This window comes from Sarcophilus harrisii, chromosome 3 (assembly GCF_902635505.1).
Source record: "Sarcophilus harrisii chromosome 3, mSarHar1.11, whole genome shotgun sequence".
Taxonomy (NCBI): Eukaryota; Metazoa; Chordata; class Mammalia; order Dasyuromorphia; family Dasyuridae; genus Sarcophilus; species Sarcophilus harrisii.
In genome coordinates, this window is record NC_045428.1 from 279035289 (window position 1) to 279057300 (window position 22012).

At 33.7% G+C, this 22012-nt stretch overlaps 1 protein-coding gene across 2 annotated transcripts in view; it reads left to right on the forward strand.

The window, feature by feature from the left end:
- NXPE3 (neurexophilin and PC-esterase domain family member 3) overlaps positions 1 to 22012 on the forward strand; it is a 40750-nt gene that overhangs the window by 10664 nt on the left and 8074 nt on the right. For both annotated transcript variants that reach the window (XM_031959615.1, XM_031959614.1), the window contains 2 exons: positions 12679 to 13433; positions 14833 to 14906. In XM_031959615.1, coding sequence (XP_031815475.1) covers positions 12679 to 13433; positions 14833 to 14906 — 829 coding nt within the window. The remainder of the gene's footprint in view (positions 1 to 12678; positions 13434 to 14832; positions 14907 to 22012) is intronic.

Sequence of the window (22012 nt, forward strand, 5' to 3'; positions counted from 1 at the left end):
ATATATGTGTTTATAGATTATAAACATATGTATAAAATGTTACACACATATATCAACTAAACTTTCCTTATTTTCTCTTGTTTTTTGAGTAGTAGATTTAATGTGTTTCTTTAATTCCATAGTTGTAGTTTCTATGCTCTTTTATGCTTACTCTTTACATCTTTCCCTAATGCAACTCCTTATGATTTCATTATTTCCGCTCACACTTTATTCTCTGCTTATTTTATTCCATAATATTCTTTCATTACCTTAAAGTTCTTTGGTTTGCTCATTGTTTTAGGTGACTTTATTTTGAGGAGTTAGGATACTTTTGCTTCTTTGGGGACATTTTTCTGTTTCTTCTTGAGGGCATGTTCCTTTTTTTGTAGGGAACACTTTAATGAAATAAGGCAAATAGAAAAAAAGCAGGCAGAAAAAACCGCAAACACTAATTGCAACTACAACACTTTTTAAGAGACTTTGCTTTGTTACCTGGAATCAGCAATATTTCTTCATTTGAAGTTCATTCTATTTAAATCTTTTCCTACTATCCATATTGATTGTGATCATTCTATCTTAAAAAATTGAATATGTGTCTTATTGTCTTCCTCTTCTTCCTGTCTATTCCATTATTGTAGGGATTTTCAACATTTACATTGATACTATTTGAAACATCCTACTTTCTCTTTTTCTTCACTTCATTCACTCTTCCACTCTATACATTAGGCATGATCAAAGCCTGGATGTCACCATTTCCTTACACATGTTACTTCCCTGATTGAAAACTGACATCTCTTTATGACCATAATATAATAGCACTTTTTCTTATATTCACCCATTCTACATCTATTATTTACCCTTTATGATGATTTTTCAGTTCTCTTTATTTTCTCAGGCTTTTATCACTGCTCAATTCCATCTTTCAATAGAAAGAACAGAAATCCAAAGAATTCAGGGATTTTTAAGAAGGAGGTTTCTTGTTATCTCTTGCTTTGCCATCTTTTTGGAAGTTTCTCCATCTTCATTTTATAGATACATTTAGTCAGGCAAAGAAGTTCCTTACTTTTTTTGAAATGCATGTAGTGAAGCCATTAGAATGATGTCTGTGTAAGTGCTTTAATCTTTAGTTAGAAATACTTAGTCGTTCAAAGAAACAGTAGCAGTTGGTATTGGATTGCATAGTACTAGTCTTTGCAGTCAAGAGGCCTTGGTTCAGATTCTGTCTTTGATACTGAGTTGCTTTGAGTATAAGTTAGTCACAACCTTCTGAATCATAATTTTCTTACTGCTTTGTTTTCAGGTTCTTCATGATCCTATTTGGGATTTTCTTGGCAAAGATACTGGAGTGGTTTGCTATTTCCTTCTCCAGTTCATTTTACAGATGAGAAAACTGAGGCAAACAGAGTTAAAAAGTGTCTGACCCCAGGCCTGGCACTTTATCCACTAGGGTCCCTAGTTGCCCTTTCCTTACTTCCAAAAGGGAGATAATAATACACTTACTACTTTCTTCACAGGATTATTGAGGAAAGCATTTTGTAAGCCAGAGAGAACTTTCCAAATGTGAGTTATAACTTTATTTTGTATAAATATGATTTAGTGGAGAACTTAATAAGTAGAGTCCTCAATAGATTATATAAATTAGAAAATCAGAATTTAGGGTTGGACTGGAATAAAAAAGAGCCAGTTAGACATTTTGAGAAAAAGGTTTTCAACTATTTACAACTATAGACTACCATAGCTCTTAATTTCAATAAATTTTGGCTACTATTTGGGTAGGCTTTAAAAATTGCACCAGCCTTCTATATTCTAAATTTGTTTGTAGCTATAAAATTCAAACCTCTTTCTCTACCTGTCCGATATATCTCACTGTCATCACCTATGGCATACTCAATGTGTTGTTTTTTAAATTAAAATAAGGCAGGAGTTCCCCAATTTCGCCCATAATTTCTTCTTTTTAGGGAATTTTTTTTTTTGGTACTGATTCCTTCTTATATTCTGTTCACTTTTGTTTTTAGGCATCCAGTTTAATGAATGTGTTTCAACAAAAATAATGACACCTCACATTTTGATAAGAGGGAATTTATGTTTGCTATAATCAGACCAGTTTGTGTGATATCATCCAAATGGTTTTTTTGTTTGTTTGCTGTTTTCTCCTTTTCTCTTACTTAGGGCAGTAGAAAGAGTATTAGATTTGGAATCAGAGGATAAGAGTTTAAATCGTGGCTTTGCTTCATCATCTCACCTATAAAATGAAAGATTGATCTAGGATGGTCTCTAAATTCCCTTCCAGTTCTCGCTCTATGATCATCTAGATCAGAAATATGTTACATATGTAGCTCATGGCCATGAATGGCCCCTCCTAAATGCAGCCTGAACATTTATTTATTAAATTTAATAAATTACATTTATTCAGATGTAATGGACAAATATTTAACAACATAACTAAAAATAAAATAAAGCATAGAAAATGTTAAGATGTGATTTTTCAAGTTAATATGAAGCTCACAGGAATCCTTACCTATGATTTAGTGGCCTTTGCTTTTGAGTTTGATACCACTGTTCCAAATCAAAGATTAGTTAATCAATTAATTAATTTTTTTGCTGAGGCAATTGGGGTTAAGTGACTTGCCCAAGCTCACCAGCTAGGAAGTGTTAAGTGTCTGAGGTTAGATTTGAACTCTGGTCCTCCTGACTTCAGGACTGGTGCTCTATCCACTATGCCACCTAGCTGCCCCCTCATTAATTTATTTTTAAAAATACAATGTGTCCTAAAAGCTTAGTAGCTTGAAAACTACAATTACTAGACTAAAACTGATTGACTCACACAACTATGTATTGTCTGACACTTTAGTCTTGAAATGAGTAATAAGAATTTGGGCAAAATTTTTGCATCTGTTTCTGTTGTTGACTACTCCTTGATGAATACCTCTATATTTCATACTCTTCAAATCCTCAGATAAGATGATGCGATTTTAAGATAATAAGTTTAAAAATCAGATTAAAAAACTTTTGAAATACCTTATATTCTAGCAACTGTTTTCAATATAATTGGTTTCTTTATAATTTTATATATTTTACTTTACATACTTAACATTCTGAAAAGGGTTCCAGAAGCTTCAGCTGACTTCCAAAGAGATCCATGATCTTCCTAAAAAGTTTAAAATCCCATATTCTATGATCTGGAAACTGATAATTTATAGGTATTCTACAAGTAATAAAGTCTTTTTGATTTCATTGACTACTTAAGGATATTTTTCTGTACCAAGTGAACTTTTTTTTTGTTTTTAAATAGTTTTTTAAAATTACATTTAAAGATAATTTTTAACATTTATTTTAAAATTTTTTTGAGTTCCAAATTTTTTCCCTCCCTTTCCTCCAATATCTCTAAAATAGTAAACAATTTGATATAGTTTATACATGTGCAATCATGTAAAATATATTTCCATATTAGTCACGTTGTAAAAGAAGAAATGGAACAAAAGGGGAAAAAAAACATGAAAAACATGAAAAAATAAAGTTAAAATAGTTTGCTTCAATCTGCATTCAGACTCTTTCTCTGGATGTAGATAATATTTTCAGGGATGAGGTTTTTGGAATTGTCTTTGATCATTGTATTGCTGAGAAGAACTATGTCAGTCAAAGTTGATCATTGCACAGTGTTGCTCGTACTGTATACAATGTTTTCCTTATCCTAGTCACTTCATTTAGCATGAGTTCATTTAAGCTTTTCCAGGTTTTCCCTGTAAACTGCCTACTTGTCATTTTTTATACCATGATAGTATTCCATTACATTCATATACCAAAACTTGTTCAGTTGTTCACCAGTTAATGGGCATTCTTTCAATTTCCAGTTCTTTGCCACCACAAAAACAACTGACATAAATTGTTTGAGTATATAATTCCTTTCCCTCCCTTTTTAAATAATCTTTTTGGCATACAGACCTAGTAGTAGTATTACTGGATCAAAAGTTTGCATAGATTTATACCTCTTTGGGCATGGTTTCAGATTGCTCTGTAGAATGGTTGGATCAGTTCACAACTCCACCAATGATGCATTACTGTCCCAATTTCCCCATATCCTCTCCAACATTTATCATTTTTCTTTTATATTATACTTGTTAATCTGATAGATGTGAGGCAGCACCTTAGATTTCTTGCATTTTTTTTATCAATTGTGATTTAGAGCATTTTTTTCTATACTGTAGATATTTTTGATTTCTTCATCTGAAAACTGCCTCTTTGCATCTTTTGACCATTTATCAATTGGGGATTGATTTATTTTCTTTTTTTAAAATTTTTAATAGATTTTTATTTACAAGTTATATGCATGCGTAATTTTACAGCATTGACAATTGTCAAACCTTTTGTTCCAATTTTTCCCCTCCTTCTCCCACCCCCTCCCCTAGATGGCAGGATGACCAATACATGTTAAATATATTAAAGTATAAATTATGATTTATTTTCTTATAAATTTGATGCACCTCTCTTTATATTTTAGAAATGAGCCCTTTATCAGAGATACTTGTTATAAACTACCCCCTCCTCGGCCATGCTCCAGTTTTCTGCTTTCCTTATAATTTTGGTTGTATTAGTTTTGTTTGTGTGAAAACTTTTTAATTTTATATAATCAAAATTATCTATTTTATATTTTGTCATTCTCTCTATTTTCTTTGGTTCTAAATTTTTTCCTTATCCGTAGATCTGACAGATAAACTATTCCATGCTCTCCTAATTTAAAATAGAATACTGGCCAATATGGAGAAATCAAGGTACAGGCTTAGTGGAATAGGAAAAAAAAAAAGATGAGAAGTTTGTACCTCTCCTTTCTCCATAGAATGCAAGCCTCATGGCTGTGGTCTATCTTTCTAGAAGGAGTAAAAGAATTGTCATGCAGGAAGTCCTCTTAGTCTTTTTGCATATTTTACCCATCAGGCTGGATATGAGGATAAGACTTCTTCATTTAGAGGATAATAGAGCTAGAGCTGGAAGGAATCTCAGCGACTATCAAGTCTAACACCTATTTTTTTGGTGAGAAGACTGAGGTTGAGTAGGGTTAAGTGATATTCTGAAGATCACATGGTTATCCAGTGACAAAACTGGAATTTGAACTCAACTCCTCTGATTTTGACTTTTCCTATTGCACTATAAGATAAGTAAGAGAAAAAAAGAAACTGGTTTAAAAAAAAAAGGGAAAAAAGGAGAAAATAAAGGATTGTGCCATACAAACTGGCCTGATCACAGCAAACAAACTCCATCCAATCATCAGCATTTCTGTTGTAACACACAGTCACATATTATTCTGGAAGCCTGCAAAAACAAATTGAACAGAATTTAAGAAGGAGTAACTTTTTTAAAGCAATACTAAATACAAAACAAAAAGCATTTCTTAAAAAGAAGAGACTATATAGCTAAAACTTGGGAACTCCTGCACCATTTTAATTTAAGGAAAAACACATTAACTCGCTAAGCTGCCCGTGAGGACCCTAAATGATGTCAGAGAGGTATAGGAAAAGGGTCTGATTTTTATAACCATAAACAAACTGCTCCAAACTATTGCTAAACCACCTGGAATAGGAAGCATGATTCTTAATTTAAGCTTTCATTTGGGAATTCACAGAGCAACTTAGAAACGCTTTCCACTATATTTATAAGAGAACATGGAGGACAGCCTGATGTATGTTCTCATGTAGAGGAACAAATATGTCTATAACTGGAAATTATGGATACCTGGGAAAATTCTGGCAGAACTCAGGCTATTTAGAAAACTTGGCATAGAGGGTTTAAAATTCCATAAAGAAAATGTTGCATGAAAGAAAATTGGCATATCTCTTCACTGTGTAGAGATATAGATAAGTGTTCCACTGAGAACAGACACCTGCATTTTATGATATTGGTTGTCATGCCCATGAAATGCAGCATAGATAATGATGGTCCTGTGTCTGAACTTTGATAGCTAAGTATCTCTTTTGGATTTTTTATGGATTGAGTTCCATCATGAGAACAATGTGGCATATTTGGAATCAAGAAACCTGGTTTGAGTCAAATATTTAATGAGGCATATGATGATATAATAAGATATATGGTAAATCCCGTAAATGTTCCTTATATGTAAAATATATCTCCTCTTATGGAGATAATAACATTTTGACCACCACCATTTCAGGGTTTTTGTTAAGGAAATCATTTTATAAAATCTTAATGTTCTATAGTAGCGGCTAAGTGGGATAGTGATTTGAGCACTTGGCCAGGAGTTCAAATCCATTCTTAGTTGTTTACTAACTATGTGCCCCACGGCAAGTAACTTAACCCTGTTTACTTCAGTTGCCTCATCTGTAAGATGAATTCGTATCTTTATCAAGAAAACCCCAAATGGAGTCACAGAGTCACATGCAACTGAAAAGACTATATAACAGTATTCTTAAGAGGCAGCTGTTGGCACATTTGATAGAGCATTAGTCCTGGAATCAGAAAAATGTGAGTTTGAATCCAGTCTTAATAGCTGTATAACTCTGAACAAGACAGTTGACCCTTGTTTACTTCAGTTTCCTCAGTTTTAAAAGGACTATAATAATATGGTTAACATGAGAATCATACAAAGAAATATTTGCTAAAAGTCCTCAGTACGTGGTAGGGTGCTATGTAGTTATATTCTCCCCTTCCTTCAGAAAAATGGATTATAATTACCATTTGAATCTCTCCTGTTCTGTACAAAAGGCAAGGTTTCTGAACACTAGTTTTCTTGTGTCAGAGGGCAGAAGACCTATTAGAGTACAATGCTGTTGCAAATGACTCAATTTGTTACTCAGAATATTCATTTTGTCCTATATCTGCAAAAATCGCTGAATCTTTTAATCTTTTGACCTGAGTTAATTATAGAATTTCTTTGATTGCTTACTGACATATCACAAAGATTTTTATTAGTTTAACTTGGTTATGGTGTAGAAGACAGTGATTCAGCCAATAAACCATAGGCTTTATAGGTTATCATCTTCCTTTCCACTGAGTAAGTAGTGTTTGCTAAGAGATCTAACCTCACTATTTTTACTCTCTGTGAATGGGAACAGATTAAGATAATTCTTATGAAAATCTGGTGGGAAAAATGGTTGTTCCCTCAGTTAAGATATAAAATGATTCTGTTAGCAATTTCTTAATAGACTAATTATCTAGAAATTTTCAATCTTTCTATGGTCTCCTTTACCCTTGATAAAATTGTTTGTACTTGTGTTATAAGAAAACAGACTTTTCAAATTCCATATTCACAAAGGTGTTAAGCTTGTGAGGTGTCATCAGATCATCCAAACATTATTAGGATAAGGATAGGGACTAGACCTCAAAGTATTATTGACCTAATTCAGGAATTCTGAAACTTTATCATGAACCCCTTTGGCAGTCTGGTGAAGCCCCCTTCTCAGAATAATGTTTTTAAATTCATAATATACATAACATTTCAAAGGAAATGATATATTGAAATAATGATAGATTTTTTTCATACGTCTCCTGAAATCTATCCATGTATCTCTTTGGGATTTCTGAATTCCAGTTTAAAATCAGTTTAGTCCAAATGTTTCATTTTATAAATGAGTAAACTGAAATGTTTTTTCATGCCAGTAGTCAGTAGTAGATCTGGGATTTGAATCCAGCAACTCTTACTTTAGATTCACTAATCCAAATAATGTTAAGGTAAATCTCAATTAAATAAAATCTTACCATCTTAGGGCTCTCAGTTAATCAGAATTGATATTTTGCATGCATTAAAAAAATCAGAAAAAGGCAAATAACAATAAAATAGATACCAAGGATTTATTCTTAAATGCTACTTTTTTGGTGCTAAATTCTGGTCTCAAGATATATTTTATTCCAACTTTATTTCTCCAGCTATATAGTGAAAATTTACATATAGAATGATGCCTATGAAGCATTGTATGATCCTCAATCAATGACAACAGAAATTAAAAGAAACAATTAAAACATGGAGAGTATGATTAAAAAACCCATGGGGATATCCTTGGGAAAGGAAGATTATATTCATAGGCAGATCTGTCTCCCTAGCTACTCTGTGATTGTGCTCTTCAAATAAGAAGTGGCCCCAGGATATATAATCAGAGCAGTAATTCTTAACCTCGAGTCCTCAAGTTTATTTTAAAAATTTCTTTGACAGTTGTATTTCAGTATTATTGATTCCCTTATTAATCTTATTATTTTGTTTTATTCATTTAAAAATACTATTCTGTGTTGGGATATATAGGCTTTGCCAGATTGTCATAAGAGTTCATAACACAAAAATGGTTAAGAATCTAATCCTAGAGCTAGAGTTTCTGGAGAATGGAAGGGCATATTAGAGTGAGGAGAGGGAAGGTGATGAGAAAGCCTTGGCAAAATTTTTCTTAGAGGAGTAAACCTTATGCTTCTGAACAGATGTCATCATCAGTAGATTCAGATGGCCTGCACCTAAGGGAATTCCATAAGAAGAGCTAGCCTACTTGAAGGACCATTTACTACCGTGCTGTTAGAATGTTTTGGGAATGTCCTGAGAAACAGATGTGCCATATCATTCTTTTTTCTATTTGTTTTGTTAAATTCACATTAAAAAAAAAAGCTAGAAAGGAACATGGAAATGTTTTGTTAATCCTAATGACAGTATTTACTAAGCCTCTAGAATGTACATTAAATGCAATCTGTAATCATCCTAAAAGCATTGGATTGGGTAGGGGGAGGATGATAAAGTGTGTTTTTATAATAAATCCTATCAGAAAAATCTGATAAAATAAAAATGAATAAATAATTAGATGAATAGCACTTTTTATAAAACTGTGGTAGAACTTTTTTGAGGGGGATAGAAAAGTTAGTCATTTGGCAATTGCATCAGTACACACTTCAGGGTTTACAAAAGTACTCTCCTCACAACAATTTTTTTTTGAGAGGTTATTATAGTTGTCTGTGCTTTGTTTGTTTTCTTTTTAATGTGGTAGAGCATTTTTACTTTCAGAATGAGATTAGCTTGGCAAGCATATGAGATGTCATGCATTGAAAATTCCTGGAATTTCATTGTAAAGGCAACTTGTAAATGGAATAGCTTCTCACCATCTTCTACCCACTTATCTTGCCTATTTTCCATGCTTAGCAAATGAGATTCCACAAAGGGACTTTGCTCAAGTAGGTTCTGTAAGCCAATGTGACCTAGTAAAACAAAATCATAAAATTCTTTTAAAAGAATGAGAGAATATCAGAGATGGAAGAGACTTCAGAACTCATTTAGCTTGATACACAGCTAAATCACAAATTCATTTCTTGATATATCTGACATATAATCACTTCGTTTCTGTTTGAACACATCCTATAATGAGACTACTTTCCTGAGACAACCTATTCCAGTTTTAGACATTTCTATTTGCTAGGATGTTTTCCTTAGATCAATTCAGAATATCATCTTCAGTCACACAGTTAAACTTAGGATGGAGGGATGGGAACCCCGGGCCCACTACTCTAGCCATCCCGGTGCTTCTCAAGCTCTATATATTTTAGGCAAGGTGGCTGTATTTCTGGGATTTCAATCAATTTGAGTACAGTAAAGTGTTAACATAAATTTTGAAAGATTATATATAATTTCTTCAGAAAGGAAGGAAACCATTGCAAGAAAACTTAAATTTCCTAACAAAATAGATACAAAGTATCCTATTCTACTTTCCCCACACAAAAACAGAATCCTCATTAGACCCACATTATCAAGAATGTGAGGGATGTAGAAGACCCTTACCCAAAATGACTATTCAGAGATCACTCAGTAGAAGGCAGAAAAGTTGTTTATTGAAAATCTCCGGGGGATGAGCCGTCCCATCTCGAGATAAGAAAGAGAAAGCTTATGGTAGGAGGGTTAAAGAAGTAGTAAAGATACATAGCTTTTATACAAGAAATCATATCACAAGTAAGAGAACATTGAGAAGGGGAGGGGGAGGCATCTAATTGGTTGTTGCTATTTGGGGAGATTGGAATGGGGAACGATTGGAATGAAATCTCCCTGTTTCTAGGAAACAGAAAATCAGGCCTTCAGGCTTAATTAAGCAGACAGTGGTCCAGCTAGACTAAATATCAATAAATGTCAAATACCAATAAATGTCATCAGCTCAGGTTAAGTAAATATGTTTCTAGCTGGCCAAGGCTCAAGTAGATATGAACCTGTCCATATTATACAGGTCATAGGGGAAACACAGAAATAATGAAAATAAAATACAGAAAAAGAATTCATGCATTCCTGTAAGTTCTTCACCTTATCGATTCCCCACAAGAATAATAAGAATTTTATTATAATATACAGTTTTTGTAGTACTTTCTTCTCCTAAAAGAATATACCTTCTCACTGTAGACTATCCAGTAGTGTTTTCCCCTCAGGTTGTAGGAGATTACTTGAATTGATACTGGTATTCCTCTTTCTGGCTTAATTACCTACTAGTTCTTTGAACTCCCAGGGGAATCATTTCAAGCCTGACTGAAAAAGAAGAAAACCTTTTGGGATCTGTGTGGGACAAGTGAGAGGCAGCTTTGTTGGACAAAAGGGCAATTTACTTGGTATCTATGGGATTATATCTGCATTTAAAATTTTTCAACAGATTAAACTTTCTCTAGTCACGTGTGAGTAGCCACCTGGAAGAATTATCCAAGAAGGATAGGAGGTGAATATGGAATCACTGGGACCTTTACATAATAATAATAATGATGATATCTAATATTTATATAACACTATCCTTCTGGCCACCCTGTGAGATTGGTGGTGTTACTATCTCCATTTTACAGTTGAGAAAACTGAAACTTAGAGATTTTAAGTGATTTATCCAGGGTCACACAGCCAATAAAGGTCTGAAGTAAAAATTGAGCTCAGGTATTTCTGACTACCAAGTCCAGTGTTCCATCCACAATGCCTCCTAATGACCAAGTATAATGGAAGTTGACCTATTTTTTTTAGGGCTGTCTCCAATGTAAGTGGGAGTAGGTAGTTGCTTCTATGGTATGTTCAGTCATCTGAACAAAAGAATTTTCTGGGTTATCTGAAACTTTTTAAGTGTTAGTCTTAAGAAGAATTACTTTTACACTGGGTTATGGTTTCACTTTATCATGTTTACTGACTAACATTAGCAGAAATAATTTTAGTTTATTTGGTAACTAGGAAAACTTAGTTTTCTCATTGCTTCCCTCTTCTTCACCTTTTAGCCAGCAGAGTATGGAGGTTAGATCATTAGACTTGGCAACAGGAGCATCTGGATCAGACCCTGACAAGTCATTCAATTTATCTGAATCTCAGCTTTCTCATCTGTAAAATGAGGGGATTGGACTTAATGACCTCTGAGTTACTTTCCATTTCTAAATCTGTGATCAATCCTATATTCCAATGCATTTTAGTCCATGTGCTCTGTCCTTCTGATCTCTAAATCTATTCTTGTACTTTTAGAAATTCAGAAAATCATTTCTTATGTCCAAAGGATGTTTATCATAAGTTATCAAAACATGTCTATTGAATTAATAAGTGACAAAATTGAATACAGGATTTGAAATACCTTGAAAAACTGCACTATAAAAAGAGAATTTCTAAGAAAGATGACTAATAACTAATTATCTTCCATAAAATCAGATAATAGTCTTCCTGGGAAATTTGGTAATGAAATTATGGTTTTTAGAGTTAGAATTCACTTTAGGAGTCCTTGAATCTAACTATTTATATATACAATAAGGAAATTGAGGCAGAGAGAGAGATTAAGTAATTTGCTCAGGGTCACATAGCTAAGTTTCCAAAGTAGGTTTTGAGCCCAGCTCTTTTCTAATTTTAAGTCCAATACCCTATTCATGCATGCTGTTTCTCCTTTGATTAATCACTTAGATTCTAGATGCATTTATGAAAGATTATTGAGGATAATAATAATACTCATATTAGAATAGAAAGAACTTGATATTAGCTGGGGCTCAGTCACACTAACTAGTCATGTTACAGAGCAAGTGTGTCTCACCTAGGCGATGATTAATCTTTAACTGATGTCACAGACAAGGAGTGAGGAAGTAATGACTAGAGTTTGGTTTCCTGCTGTCAATCAAGGGACATTGAAGTTTATAATGTGGAAAGTTGTAATTAGGACAGAGACAGCCTTTCACAAGAAAATTGAGGGTTTCTGCTGGTTTTCATTTGATCAAAACAAGCTCCACATTTCCTTTATGAGACAAGTAATCCACAAGTAGCTAAAAACTAAAAATATATATTATAAAATATGTAATTATAGATCACAAGTAAGAAAGACCTTAGTAAGTTTAAGGTACCATGGAATGTATAGTTTGTAGGAAGAACACAGTACTTGGAATGAGATGACCTATCATCTTTCTGTCATTTATTGTCTATATGACCTTGAACAAGTCATTTAATCTCAGTTTCAGCATTCTTTTATTCCACAGATTTCCATTATAAGGGTGGTAGCAGATATTTTATTCCTTTTTTTGGAATTCATAGTAATATATTAGATATCCCCATAAAAACTGCACCTCTTATAAACACTTTGAACTCAGGGGATACCCTTTATTCAAGCCATCAAAAACACAACAGTTTTTTTTCCAAAAATTTTAAATATTACTTGGAAATTTTATTTTAACAAGGTTAGAGGTTTACTTGCCTGAATATAAGGAAGTTTTTTTATTTTGTTTTTTGTCCTTATGTTTTCTCCTTAGCATTTGGATCATGAAAGTGTTTTAGCTACTGTCATTGATAGCAGTGGACAGGATACTTCCCCTCAAGCCTCAGGAATTAGCAGAAAGTCCTACTGTGGATATGAACATCAAACCTTGTCCAAGAGGGAACGTTTGGAAGAGAACTCTTTATTGGCGTTTTTTCAGAGTCATGAGCCACATACGGATTTAGTCCCATTTGTGAAGAGCACTGACCCTTCCTCTAGCTATTTTGTGATATTGAACTCTGGAACATTCTTCAAGGTGGGGAGCCAACTTGAGATTCTGGTTCAAGTACAAGATTTCCAAGGGAGGCCCAAAAAGTATGGTGGAGACTACTTACAGGCCCGAATCCACTCCCCCAAACTGCAAGCTGGTGCGGTGGGTAGAGTTGTAGACTACCAAAATGGATTCTACAAAGTTTTTTTTACCTTGCTTTGGCCAGGCAAGGTGACTGTGTCTATAGTTCTGGTTCACCCAAGTGAAGCAATCCAAGTCCTTCAGCATCTCCAGGAGGTGAGACCAGATAGGGTCTATTTTAAAAGTCTCTTCCGATCGGGGAGAATTTCAGAGACTACCATATGCAATGTATGTCTCCCAGGAAACCTTCCTGTATGTAACTTCACAGATCTCTATACTGGGGAGCCCTGGTTTTGCTTCCAACCAAAAAAGCTCCCTTGTAGCAGCAGAATCAATCATTACAAAGGAGGGTACCTCAAGGGTCTTCTAACTGCCACAGAGAGTGCTTTCTTCCAAAGGTATGTGGTGTAAATCAGAGCAATCTCTTCTAACTTGGGCCAGTTTTTAGAAATATATACCCTTTCTATCCTTTGTTATTAGTCAAGATTGTTAATACGTTATTATACTAATATAGTAATAATGATTAGTAATAACCATTAGTAATAGTTTTCCTTGAATCTCACAATATATAACTCAAATAATAGGTAAGCAATGAGGTATTTATACCCTATATATATTGTCATTACTATATACATGTATGTACATACATACATATATGTACATCTATATACATTATACATGTGCTTTATATAGGTATATTATCTCTTTTCAAATCCATTTGCTTCCTTTTTTCTACTATTTAATATTTATGCAAATGAAAATGTCTGCAGAGCATATTGATATTGATTTTTTCCTAAGAGATAAATCAATATTCCTTCATTATTCCTTCCTTCATTGCTTGGTGGTGGAAGGGAAGAGGAAGATTGGCTTTGGTGGTAGTTGGACTGGTGAAAGTTTGTTGCTAAAATAAAATGACACTTATTTAAAAAAAAAAAAGTTGGAGTTTGCTCCTATCACTTTTTTTAAATTAAATTTTCCTTTTCCCCCAATCATCAGGCATTTTCTCCCCCTTCTACCTCTTTCCTATTTTAAACCCCCCCCACAGAAAACAAAACCTTTTAATAAATATGCAAAACAAACTCGTGTTAGTTTCTAAAATATGTTGTGTTTCATTCTATGTGATTGTAAAGTTGATTGGGATAATGCTACTCATAGGATCATGGATTGGGAACTAGATGGTAACTTAGAGGTCATCTAGTTCCCTCTTCCTTCCCATTTTGCAGATGAGAAATTGAAGTCTAGAGGGTTTAAGAATCTTGCCTAAAATCATAGATATTAAACCATAGAGATGGCATTTGAAACCAGGTTCTTTGATTCCAAAGCTATTATTGTTTTGACTATATCTCTCCATTTAAATTTTAAAAAAAGTTTCTGCAATTTGAAACTTGAATTAAATGTTTTTACAAGACCACTTGGCCTTAATGCGCTGTGAGATGGGAAAGCACATGGAAAACCCAGATTGCTATATTAAAGTTACTTGATCATTATCATAATAGTTATTGCTGGGAAATAAATGGGCTTGTAGATTAATCTTGGGTTCCAATCCAGGATGTGCAAAGTGCTTTCTTCTTATCTGACTGTGGGAAATTGTTTTTTAAATGCATCCTAAAAACCAGCTGATAACTGAGAACAATGTATTACTTAGAGCTATGTTTTAATATTTCACTGGTAAATTCATTTATAAGTAAATTAAATTCTGTGAATTCATCTCCATGCCTTTGCAAGTGAAGATAAGCCACTGGGAAAAAATAAATGTTTGTCATTCTCAGCTCCTAATTGTTTCTCTTCCTCTTCAAGTGATGTCAATATCAAAATGCCAATTCGTTCCAGTGGACCTGATTGGGTGACTGTGATTCCCCTAGGAGTAAAAGGTAAAAAAGGAATGAGACCAGTGACATTATTTTTAATTGTTAAATCGAACATAGAAAATAGAATAGAAAATACTTGGGGCTCTTTTTTTTTTTTTTAACTATTGTTATAATACTTTTTCTCCCTCTGTTAATTTGTGATTTGTTCCCTGGGCACAAATAAAGGTACAAGCGAAGATAACGAAAGAGCATTTAGGATTAAATAGCACAAAGTTAGTTAGACCTTTAATGCAAACTCCTGAGTTTTGTCATCTATGTTTATATGGAAGGCACTTTAATTTCCTTCTGTTCTGGGCATCTGAACTTCAGTTCATGAGATATGTGGAAAAGTGGAAATTTTTCAAAGAAAATGGTATGTATAATAAGAGTTTTACTAGTAAAAGAAAAATAACCCAAAAAGATACTAACAAATGAAATATGTTAATGCAAAATAGGTATTATTAGATGTAGAAACTTTGAAGAAGAATGCAAAAATATTATCCAGGGAGCTTTCAGATATATATTAGAATTGGCAAACTTTATGGTGGAAGAGGACAAATGAGTAATAATATCATGTACAATATCATTATAACAAGGATCCTTGGTGGTTTCTTTTCCCCTCTCCCCCAATCTTCTGAGTGCATCAGTTTATTGAATAATGTATTACTCAACCACTGAAACTAGACCTCTTCAACTTAGGCCTGGACCCAGAATTCAGAATGAGAAAGACTTTTATACTTTAAGAACAACTAATCAAATAAGACCAATTAATTAAAAGAAAACATTATATATATATATATGTGTGTATATATATATATATATATATATACACATATATATATATATATATATACACACATATATATATATAAAACACATTAGGTTAATATGATTTCTAATTGAATGAAAGATTAGGGACTTTTTAATTTGGAAGGGGTTGAATGAATAGTTACAATTCTCTGAATTCTGAAAAGGACATGTCCTACTCCCCAAATATCTGTAAACATTCAAGGAATGTTTGGGAACATTGTTTGACAGGAGAGACCAGTTTTCAGATAAGATGTATGGGCTGTTCTCAGTCATTTCCTAATGAATAGCAACTTTTGGTTTGCTGGAAAATTATTCAAATAAAACTTAACCATTAATGAGAATAGGTTACTATTTGGGGTTTTTGTGTGTGTGTGTGGGGGGGGCAGTAAGGACTCAGGAAATCCAGATCTAATCTTTCTTGGATGAGAGTTTAATTGGAGTCTTGAAAAGGTGATTAGTGATTGGCATGGAATTAATGAAGTTCCCTGAAAAAGGTCTCTCTTCTCATCCTAGATATCTTTGCTTAAAGGGATCAGTCTAACCTCTTCTCTCCTTAAGGTATTTTCTTATTTCTTTCACATGCTATTCACTTCCCACATGAGCTGATTAATGACAGATCCTCCAAATACCTTCTCTAGTAGGGTTCTTTAGTGTTTCCCTTCACTAATTGGATTTCTTGTCCTGCTTAAAAAACTTTCTTCACACACACACACACACACACACACACACCCCTTGGCTCTTTATCTTGTCTCATTTTTTTTTGACCATCTCCATCCTCTCACCTATCTATCTTGAAGCAATATAAATAGAGTTGGTAAGTACAAAATATAAGTTTTGCATTATAATAGTAAATTTGAGTATGAATATGAAGGAACTTGGTTGGTATTACCTGGATGACATATATTCTGGTGACCACCAGAGAGCACTATAGCTCAAATTAATGTATACTTGTGAACTAGTTATTTGGCAGACATTACACAATCTAGCATAGTGGTTTTTAGGATTAAAACTTTATTTATAGCCAGATAATTCACTTTGGGCCTTAACCTAGTAACATTCTAGTGCTGTTCCAAGAAATGTCCCAAAAAAACAGTATCATAAGAATCTGGATTATTGTACCTGGAAAAGACATTAGAATAGACCTTTTCCTTTTACTGTTACTAGTCATCCTGACCCACTTTGAGTAGAAACTGAGGCAAATGAAGTTAAGTGACTCCTAGTCTAGTAAGTGTCTGAAGCCAGATTTGAACACAGGAAAATGAGTCTTCCTGCTTCCAGGCTTAGCATTCACTATATTACTCCACTGTCCCATTCAATTTTTAACCAGGTAAATAAATGCATTGTAGTTTGAGGGGGTAAAAGAACACCAAGTTTCCAAGAGGATTCAGGCTGGATCAGTATTTTCATAGCTAGATTTTAATTAGGAAATGGTTCAAATTTACTTAATAAGAGTAAGATTCGGGGCCAGAAATTTCTGAGTTCAAATCCTATCTTTTATGTATATATTGGTTGTGAGACTTTGGGCAAATTGATTAAGTTCTCAATGCCTCAGACAATTTTGAGGGACTACATGTTGCAAAGAAAGTATTGATTTGTATGTTTAAAGAGAATTCCTTGTAAATTTAAAACTTCACTAAACTTGATTTAATGATTGATTCAGTATTTCAGTCTTCTGGGTAGCTAAACACTGAAAAAGAGAAAGCAAGACTAATTATCATGTTAAGTATCTGCCAAATTGCTTCCTAGTTTCTTCTTACAGACCGCATTAGAGCTTAAGTGACTTATCCAGGCTCACACAGCTAGTAAGTATTGAGTGTCTAAGCCTAGATTTGAGTTCAGATCCTCCTGAAGCCAGGCGCCACTGTTCTATTCACTGCATCACATAGTAATTCATGTAGAATAGGAAGTCTTCTTTCCTCTAGCTTGTATTTTGGGATTTATAAAATTCTCAAGTTAATTTTTTTTCTGGGTCTTGCTTATCTAGTCTGTTTTACTGATCATATTTTCTACTTTTTTGCCAGTACCAAATAATCCAAATTCCTTTTCATAGGTATCATCCATGCAGTCCTTTTCTGGTTCTTAGAATTTTTCTTGTGATTACAGCATCATCATTGACAATACCATTCCCTTTTAATTATACATTTTTTTGAAATAATATATATCCTTCCAGAGCTGAATTCCAATCAGACCAAATTGAAGTGAACTATGAGATTTAATTTGTCTTCTTTAATTAAGATCTTAGTTCAACTTTCTAGATATTCATTTGCAAATAGACAAAGCCATTGGTTTTATTTCTAGCTCTTTTCTTGGTATCTTCTGGTTTTTACTGAGTATCTTAATTACTATTCTTTCTATGTTATAGCTCTTGTCTGATAGTATTAAATACAGGCAGTTTCCTCCTTACCTATCTTTTCAGCTTAAAGTCAGTTTGCTTGGATATGTAAGACTCAAGGTACTTGTTTTTGACTAGCCTATATTAATTATGGATATAAAGTGCTTTATAAATCCTTGAAGTATTACATAGATGCCTACTATTTTTGCAAATGAGGAAATTGAGGCTGAGGAGGTTAAGTGAATTTAATAACTGCAGTATCAGTTGCTGTTCTAAGCCATGCTCCATGGATCCAAATCCCATTCTCAGCCACCATCATCTTAACCAGATATTTGCTTTATAAATATGTCTTACTCTTTAGAACCTCTTTTCTATTAGTAGCAGTGATAAATACATACCACCAATGCCCCTTAAGTCGGTGGTTTTCAGTCTAGGATTTCATATTCCTTACAGTAGTTTCTTATGACATAATCATCATGATCTTTCTCTTATATCACCAGAAGTGTGTATTGCTCAGCAAGTTTAGCAAGTTTGGGCAGATTCTCGGTCATGTATTAGATACGTGCCCTAGAAAGGTAGCATACTTCTCTAAGTAACATCTACTCTGGTACCCCTTAGTACCAGAAGAAAAGCCACGGGCAGCCAGGTGGTACCAGAGTGCAAAGTGCCAACTTGAAGTCAGTAAGATTAATCTTCCTGAGTTCAAAATCTGGTCTCAGACACTTATTAGCTGTGTGACCTTACTAGCCATTTAATCCTATTTGTCTCAGTTTTCCTCATTTGTAAAATCATCTGAAGAAGGAAATGGCAAACTTCTTTACTATCTTTGCCAAGAAAATTGGAGAACAACTCAACAACAAACCCCCCTCAGTGAGCACCTTCAACTATCACTATCTTTTATTCTTCTGAGCCTTATTGAGTGATCTCTCTTCTGACAGTATCTATGGATCAAATAAAAATGATCTGAATCTCAAGTAGCTGTTTCCTTTTCAGATAATTCAATTCATCACTCTGTAAAAAGAGCCCAGATATTATCCCTCTTACCATTTTCTTCCTCTTTAAATCTTTCCCCTTCCTACCTTATGACATAAACCAGAATTTCCTTCTGCTTGTTCAGCTTGTTTTTTTTCTTTGTTTTTATATTATTTATTTCTTTTTTCAAAGAAAATTTCCCAAGTTAATTTGTTCATCTGTTTTTGATTGGCAGTTAGCAACTTTCAGCTCTTGGTCTAGTGCAAAGACATTATAATCCATAGGACTTGGGAACTGATGGAATATAGAATATTTATGAAAAGTATTCATTCTAGAGATGGTTCTTCCAGTTATAATCTTCCAAGATTCTTTCATTCTGTCTTCTGGGAGTCTTCTTGGAAATAGTTAAAGCATACTAAACTTCTGACTGCTTCTCTCTTTTAAGAATTGAAGAACTCAAGTTTTCTATTTTTGTTTAAAGTCTTTGGTCCCATCAGTATCTTCATCTGAAGTCAGAATTCAGGGAGGAACTCTGTTCTTTCTGAAGACAATTATTGTTGTTCATCCTTTTTTTTTTTTTTTTTTTTTTTTTTTTTTTTTTTTTTTTTTTTTTTTTTTTTTTTTTTTTTTTTTTTTTTGCTGCTGAGGCAAATGGGGTTAAGGGACTTGCCCAGGGTCACACAGATAGGAAGTGTTAAGTGTCTGAATCCAGATTTGAACTCAGGTCCTTCTGATTTCAGGGCTGGTTCTCTATCCACTGTACCACCTGGCTATCCCATTCACCTTTCATTTTTGAAGAGGATCAGGTAGTAAGAGTCCAAGGATGGGGGTGGCTGGATCTGAGTGGATAGACCTCTGGGACTGGACTCAAAAAGACCTGAATTCTAGCCTCAGATACTTACCTGGGCAAGTCTCTCTGATGGATTCTCCAGTGGATTAAGGCATTGGCAACCCTCTAGTATCTTTGCTGAGAAAACTTTATGGATAGTATGGTCTGGGGAATCCCAGAGAGTATGTGACACAGTCGAACAACAGCAAGGACTAACCTACTTAAAAACTGTAATCTAGTGAGGAGAGTCTGATTTAGGTTTTTTACCTTGTTCTAGAACAAAATAAAGCTTTTCTAGGTCATTCAAGAGTTAAGAAAATGTTTACTTAGACATAACATAGAAAGGATATACAATAAGGGTATTCTAGCACTTAGCTTGGGTAGATATTTTTCTTCCCTCATTGGAAATTGTCAGCAGGGCAGGATATTTCTTGGGATACCTCTAAATCTGAAGGATTTCTATTCCAGTGTGCCCCCTTTTTATGTCCTTGAGTAAATAGGAAGACATGTTCATTTAGCCAGTGGCTAAAAGTAAGCAATGTGATGGAAGGTCTAGCTTCCTTCTCCATCCAATCAAGTTTCAGGTTGGGGAATAGTAACAAACCCAACCCATACTGGCAGGGGAGGTAAGGAGGACCCAATGTAAATAGTGATCCTAGTACTACTTGTTTCCCTTTATCCATGTCTTGATCAGGTTGCAGAGATAATTTTGTAGGATGCTCCTAAAATTGTTATTTTTGTGACAAAACTGCTCTTTAGATTTTGTCTTTCTGCTTAATTTCAGTAGTGAAATTTATCTTTGTTTTTGAACCTTATAAATGTTAACTCAGAAATGTTTTGGGTAAAGATTTTTTAAAAATTAAAAAAAACATATCTTTTTAAAGACAAGATGGACCTCTATCCCTTTTGATTTTATTTCTCTAAGCATAGATATTTAGAATTAATTTCTTAAATTTTTAAAAATTCAGATCTGCATTTTCTTTCTACCCTCATTTCTCTCTTTTTTACTATTGAGAAAAGAAGAAAACAAAACCCATTATATATGTGTGGTCAAGCAAAACAAATTTGCATATTGGCCACATTCCAAAAAAAAAGGTCTCATTCTGCACTTTGAATTAATTTAGTTAATAAATTTACCTTTGAGAAAATATGCTCAAAATACAGAATACTGATTTTTTTCTTCTATAAAATGTAATTATCTTTATTTCAATTATATTATATGTTAAATAGAATTTTATAAAATAGCTTGGGAACCTAACCATTACTTAAAACTTTATTCTTGGGCAGCTTGGTGGTTTAGTGGATAGAGAACTTTACCTAGAGTCTGGAGGTCCTGAGTTCAAATTTGACTTGGGGGTATGTATTAGCTGAGTGACTCTGTGCAAGTCTCTTAACTCTGCCTCAAAAACCTCACTATGGGGATTTCCCTCCTGAATTCTAAACAGCTGACTATGAATCACTACATAATCATAGTTAGACTGAAATAATATTGCATCTAGTACATGACTCCTGTGTCAGATGACCATAGGGGGGCAATGTAGGCATATGTTTTCACTTTTCCATTATTGCCACATCCTTTAAGAATGAGTTTCATGTACAATAATTGATTTGCTTTGCTTGACTTACTTCTGATAGTAAATATAATTAACATTGACTTGGAAGAGTTATTGTTTCCAATGTGAAATTCAGTATTCTTAATACCAGTGCATAGGATAATACAATGAAAAGCAAGCTTTATTCTTGAATAATGCTTCCATTTAACCTGTATGAAACCTTAGATGGCTATGTGTAAACTTAGATTCTGAACCCATGAAAAATTATCAAATGTCTAAGGATGATGTTTGCCTGCATTCTCTGGCACATGTATATGTCTGGCACAATAGGTGATCTTTAACTAAAATTCTTTGAAAAGAATGAGAAACAGAAAAATTCTAAGTGTTACAGATATTGCCTTTAGGTAATAGTTTAACTGGTATACATTTGTTTCTGTGAAAGAAGACATACTTGTAAATTTTATTTACTGACTCATAAGAATTTAGATTTCATAAACTAGACAGTGGGTGGATATTTAGCATGTCTTTAAATGTGGAACTCAGATTCTACAAGGGAGTGATGTAAAAGAGAACTCAAAATTGCCCATTTAAAAAAATAATCACTGTATTTAAATGAATAATACAGGCTATCAAA